The 6,516-nt window shown below is 48.4% G+C and overlaps 1 protein-coding gene across 1 annotated transcript in view; it reads right to left on the bottom strand.

The window, feature by feature from the left end:
- Positions 1 to 3,449: 3,449 nt before the first annotated feature.
- The window catches only part of LOC119339287 (aspartic proteinase CDR1-like), a 4,832-nt gene continuing 1,765 nt past the window's right edge, over positions 3,450 to 6,516 (bottom strand). The window contains exons 2-3 of the mRNA XM_037611404.1: positions 3,859 to 5,109; positions 3,450 to 3,749 (exon numbers count right to left, since the gene is read on the bottom strand). Of these exons, the coding sequence (XP_037467301.1) occupies positions 3,869 to 5,109 (1,241 nt within the window). The 3' untranslated portion in view covers positions 3,450 to 3,749; positions 3,859 to 3,868. The remainder of the gene's footprint in view (positions 3,750 to 3,858; positions 5,110 to 6,516) is intronic.

Consider the following 6,516-nt stretch of genomic DNA (forward strand, 5'->3'; position numbering starts at 1 on the left):
CCTGGGTGTACGAGGCCAGCGTGGCACAGAACCAGAATGGTACGCGTGCTATGCGTATAACCGAGCGCGGCCGAAAGTTGCGCCGGCGCGCCGTTTATAAACGTTTCCCTTCAGATAAAGGCGAAGAGCAAGTTCTCTACAGAGTTCAAGCATTGGATAACACAAGTTTTTTAATACTTTGATGACGATCTTTCCAAGAAGTGGAGAGGGTTAGTCCCTATTTTACTCTTCTAGGTTTTTTATTAGCCTTTTCTTCATTTTTTTCCTCTCACCTTGTAATATACTGTTTATATTAATAAAAATTACCGTAGAACAATTGTTCTACAGTGTGCGACTAAAAAACAGATTGTATTTGTTCAATAGACCTTTATCAATGAAAATAGAAAAAAGTCCGTTTTACTACCCTGAACAAAGTTGGTGGTTTACATTACCCCCTAATCTATTTTTTGGTTCCTTTACCCCCTAAACAATCTCATACCAGACAAAAAGACACCCTAAGTGGTTTACCCAGACGGGATGGTGACATGTACATGATCAAAGGTGGTATTTGACCTGCAGGTGGGTCCCACGCGCCAGTTTTCTTAAACAACTCAAAGAAATAGAAGGAAAAAAGGGGCGGCCCCGCCTACTGCAGTAGCAGCTGGCCATAGCGGCGGCAACTGGTGCGCTCAGACCCCGAAGGTGGCCGGGCCGGCGCCGGGACGGGCGGAGATAGCGCGTCGAGCGGGAGAGGCCGGGTGCGACCAGGCGCAGAGAAGCGGGCGCGGCCAGTGCAGAGCAGCGAGGAGCGGCGTGGGGCACGAATGGCGACGACGGCGCAAGCTCGGGAAGGCAGCAGGGCGGCGCAGGCGCGCAGCCGGAGCGGCGACGGGGCGGATGGCGGCGGAGCCAACGCCGCAAAGGAGCGAGGCGAGGCGAGGCAAAGCGGGGTGCGGCGACTGGGGCGTGCAACGCGCGGGGGCCGCCGGGGACGACGTCGCAAGCTCAGGGAGGAGGCAGGACGGCGCAGGCGCGCGGCCGGAGCGGCGACGGGGCGGATGGCGGCGGAGTCGACGCCGCGGAGGAACCAGGCGAGTGCGGCGACCGGAGAGAGAGAGAGAGAGAGAGAGAGAGAGAGAGAGAGAGAGAGAGAGAGAGAGAGAGAGAGAGAGACCTGACAAGGAGGCCCCGCCTATGTCAAAAACGCCATTGACTAGTGCCACATCATCAACGGGTGGAGAGAAACTAGCCAGGCGGGTGGTTTGTCCGATTTTGGTTTGTTTGGGGTAGAAGAAGCCGAAAAATAGATCAGGAGTAAAGTGAACCACCCACTTTATTCAGGGTAGTAAAATGGACTTTTTTCATGAAAATATAATGGTAAGAAAACAGGTAATGTTGATGCATCACATAACACAGAAAAACGAATGGATCATCTGGTGTAAGAGTTTTGCTTCGGTACATCTCTCCTAGGAAAGTTTACAGATTTCGACGCAGATTAAAGGTGGAGACTAGAAGATACACCTTTAATAAAATATTAGATTGTTGTGCTTTCTTGTTGGGTGCAATAGGAGAATACAGATTAGAATTGGTCGATCTTGAATGTATGAAAATACCCTAGAAAGTAACTTAAAGATGATCAGGGGACATGAAGTATCTACGCCCGAGCTCAAATGCTCCCTTATTAACAGTAAATCGAAACCAATAGTAAAAGAAATTCAAAAACTTCTGATTTTTGTGTGTGGCAAGCTTGACAAATGTTTTGTATGCTTGCAAAATTTCAGCACGGAATGACATTCATGGAAGTTGTGGCAAAAAAAGAAATTGACGTTCCAAAAATGCTAGTTTTGAAAATATTTTGGAGTGCAGATTTTGTTTTTTCTGGCACGCCTTTCAAAAATGTTGTTTCGTGCTGAAATTTTGCAGGCATAGAAAACATTTTTCATAGTTTAGCACAAAAAGAATTCAGAATTTTTAAACATTTTTACTATTTATTTTGATTTTACTGTTCATGAGAGAGCATTTGAGCTCGAGAGCAAAATAGGACTTTCGGATCAGGGGCATATATATAGTTGTAGCAAGTAGCAAATGGCATGTATTTTATTCCTGATGCATTGGCAGCTGAGGCACTTGCTTGCAGAGACAGAGCACAATTGATGAGAACCAGGAGCATAAATCACGTGATATTGGAAACAGACTCCATTGAGTTCACATTGTTACGGAGAATGAACTATCAGCGATCTAGAATTCTCCCCATTGTAATATTTTTTTTAATCCTAGAGCTTGTTGAAGGATGTTTTTTTTTTATGTTTGTCATGTCAAAACGGAAGGAACTGAAGCTTCCCACAAATTAGCTAAGAGCAACTCCAACCCAACGACCCATTTTATCCGTTTGGATTATCCGGACATAAAACTTGGCCCAACAGGACAACCCAAATGGACGCGCGTGTCCACTTGCTGTCCGTCCTGACCCAAACTTGGCCCAAATATTGGCCACAAATGGGTACGAAGTGGACAGAAGCGGTCACTCCCGTCGACTGCTCTCGTCTGCTCGTGTCCTCCCCGGTCCCACGTCTCAGCGACTGCACATGAGTTGGGCATGTACCTCCACCGCAACGAGGAGCGAGGCTATCGGTGAGGCCGCCGCGGCGCTCACCGGCGCAGGCCGCCACCTCCTGCGGCGGAGCAGCCGGCGCTGGCGCTGGAGCTCATGGAGCGCTGGAGCCCGCGGTGGAGCGAGCCCCCGACTTTGGCACCGGCAAGATCCTGCGGCGGTGCGAGAGCGGCGGAGGGGCAGCGCGACGGGTGTCGGAGGGCGCGAGGGGGTGCCTGCCGGCAAGGAGGAGCGGAGGGGCGACGCGAGAGGTGCCCGCCGGCGAGGAGGAGCGGCACGACGGGGAGTAGAGGGGCGGCACGAGGAGGAGCCCACCGGCGAGGAGCGGAGGCGGGGAGCAGAGGGGCGGCGCGAGGAGGTGCCCGCCGGCGAGGAGGACCGGAGGGGCGACGCGACGAGGAGCAGAGGGGCGGCACGAGGAGGTGCCCGCCGGCGAGGAGGAGCAGAGGAGCGACGCGAGGAGGTTCCCACCAACACCGCTGAGGAAGAGGGGACAGGGCGGCTGCCGAGGAGTTGCTTGCCATGGTGCTGCTGTGCGCTTGTCCGCTTTTGTGTCTGCGTGTTGGGAGCAGTCACGGCCCGTGTGTGTCCGTGTCATCTCCGCGAGGCGGACGGGCGACCCAAATAAACAAAAAAACGGAAAAATCCCTGTCCGTTTGGGTCACTGCGTTGGAGTTGCTCTAAGTTGGCCTATTGTACTAAGCCGGAGTGTGCCTATGATGGATTAATTTAGCAAAGAAAATTGACACACATGCAAACAAGAGAGAGGCAAAAGGGCAACCAGACTCACTTATGATCCAAGGAACAAAGGCCATTTTCTTTTTTCACTGAACCGGCAACACACGGAGCCTATACACTTGGCCACAGTTCTTGGATACACACTCTCAGTACGACATCACCCCCACTGTGGAAAGCACATTTGCGCGCGCGCGCGCGCACACACACACAATGATGTTGGCCCACTGGTGTTGAAGCAGCAGTCATCACACACCGCCAACTTTGGGAGTCTGAAAACCTAGACCTAAGACACTCAACTCAAACCACTAAGCGAGCCTGCATGCTAAGGACACATTAGTCATCTGATGACGAAGCCAAGCCTCCAAGGTTGCTGACTGGAGGCAACCGAGCAGAAGGAGAAGGCTTGATGATTGAAGAAGACCTGCAAAGCAATTGTACAGTTCGGTTAATAACAACACTATAAAGCAGTGGAGTTTTACTAGTGGTTGGTAACACAAAAAGAAGACTAGCTTGTACTACTCAGCACTCACATGTAAGTTGTCAGCACTCTCCTTCCCGAAACACAAATTGTTCGCTTTGGATGTCGAACGTGATCCCAATCGATTGCGTTACCGTGTTCCCCAGAATCTGCATGCCCTTGACAAAAAATGCATCCCGCACAAAGTACATGCACAGGCCGTGACCCCCGTCATTGTAGAAGGCGCTTTGGGGCGGCACCCTTAGCTTTGCGCCTGATCCAAATAACAGCTCCACCACCGGCAGGGCGGACCAATTCTTGAAAGGTGTGAAATCCTTGTCCTCGAAGCAAATATGATTGTCGCTCCAGATGGTAGAACGGGTCCGCATATACCCAAGAGGCTCCACGGCTTGGGTCACTGCATTGTCTAGCTCATCGAACGTATCCGACAGCAACAAGGTCATCTCTGTCCCACTGTCAACGGTCATCTCGTAGGGGTCTGAGTGCAGGGTGATTCCGTTGACGGACAATGAATTCAGCTGCAAAGAGTACATGGATCTGGGCAGTTTAGAAAACACCGGCCGGGGCGTCGCCACGAACATTGGTGTTGAATAGGAAGAGCTGGTGCGGCTATAGTTTCCAATTGACAAATACCCTTGCTTCTGCCTGTCACTTGAGAAACAGTAGCTGAAAGCCTCGTATCCAACGAAGTGGGACACTTGCATGAAGAAGGAGAAGGCCTCTGCGCCAAACCCCATGATTCCGGCTTCAAGCTTGTTGTAATTGGTGCCTAAGCTGCAGCCGAAAACAAACCCAGCGATAACTGCTTCATCATTGGGCCCAAGGGTCAGTCTATCAGTTACTATCTTGCCAACAGAGTATGAAGACTCTCTTCCATAGCTCATGGAATACAGGCAACTGTCCTCTCTCTCCATGCATGCTTTGGTGGGAACAGGCAGGCTCTCTTGGATAGCACGGCAGACCACATTTGAGCACCCAACACGCCCAATTGTGCTGGATTTGCTGGGGTCAAATAATTGGCCAGCGCCCACATCTTGCTTGTGGCAATTCACTGTGCATGGGAGGCACTGGACAAACGAGAGTGTGGACCCAGTGTCAATGGCCACCAAATTCCATATGGCTGGGGTGCCAATTTTGATTGGCATTAAATAGGCAAAGTTGTTGATGCTAAGGTTCTTCATGACATCAATGCGCAGCTTCACCTCCTCGGTTGGCCTGAGATGGTTCAGAGATTGTTGGACACAGGAGTGTTCTTTGTGGAACACTGGGAACTGAAGGGCCCTCTCCGAGTTGACAGCATGGTCTGTTGTAAGCGGATCCACAAGAAGTTGTTAGTTTTAGTTGAACATACGGAATATGATGTGGTGCTACATGCCTACATACAGTACAAGAGAGTGAAAAATCGGAAACAGAAAGTAACCTACTCTTTGAATTTTTTATTTGAGCTACTACAACACTACTTGGCTATTGTGGAATATACTATAATGTGTGAATTGCAACTTGTAACCAACTGAAGAAACCAAGCATTTGTTATAACTTCTATATTGCGGTTAAAATGATCCATGTAAAAATTGTTATTACGTTTTTTTTTCTAGCGACAAGAGGCCATGGAGAAGTGTTAAAAAAAGCACGTGAAAGATGACATGTGTGTATGACATAGACAACCCACGTGACACTGTTCCATTGTTTCAGCAACTTTTGGGGGGCATACATTTCATGAAACTAGCATTTGGTTTCACAACCTTCTGTGTTAAAATGCATGCGTGATCAGGCCGGACACTTCAATTATTGATTTTTCTGCTATCTAATGTGACTGTTTCAGGTTTGACATTACCACATTTCGACGGTCACGGGCAGCAGCTAGACATTTGTGTACCAAGTATAGTACTAATGACTACGATGTTGGATAGACTGCCCATAAGTACACAATGCCAACCAAAACCGTGTTGCCGCAAATTTAATTTTATATGGATCATTTATGTGAAATCCAGGCCTATTGCAGTCACTTATGGGCAGTCTATCCAACATGGTAGTTATAGGTTAGAAATGCTCTTAAATAAATGATCCGTGTAAAAAATATTTATTAAGCTTTTTTCTTCTAGCGACAAGACACGATGGAGAAGTACGGTACGTATATACGTATAAAGAACTACAGCATAGCACTATGTCGTGCCCCAGCACGTGAAAGATGACATGCATGTGTAGTTTTACATATAGACAACCCACATGACATTGTTCCATTGTTTCTGTCAACATATTATCACCAACGCACCAACTTTTAATTGGGGGCATACATTTCATGAAGCATTTGGTATTTCACAATCTTCTGAAAGAAAAAATGACATGCGTGAACAGATGAACACTTCAATTATTTCAATTTTCTGCTATCTAATGTGACGGTCACAGGCAGCAGCTAGACACATTGTGTAACAAGGATACTAATAACTATATATGTGTGCGCAAATTTAATTTTTACATGGATCATTTATGTGAAGTCCCCCTTTTGCAGTCACTTATGGTCTATCCAACATGGTCTACGTAGAATTCTCTCTCCCAAAAAAAGTCTAGAACGAACCAATTGGATGGAACCCTAGATCTAAAAGGAACCAACATAAAATCAATCTGCACGGGAATGGTAAAGGAGAAGAAAGTAACATACCGTACATGGAGGGGGGGCACTGGGACTGGGTGCAATATGACATCGTCGGTG

The sequence above is a fragment of the Triticum dicoccoides genome, chromosome 7B (assembly GCF_002162155.2).
Source record: "Triticum dicoccoides isolate Atlit2015 ecotype Zavitan chromosome 7B, WEW_v2.0, whole genome shotgun sequence".
Lineage (NCBI taxonomy): Eukaryota > Viridiplantae > Streptophyta > Magnoliopsida > Poales > Poaceae > Triticum > Triticum dicoccoides.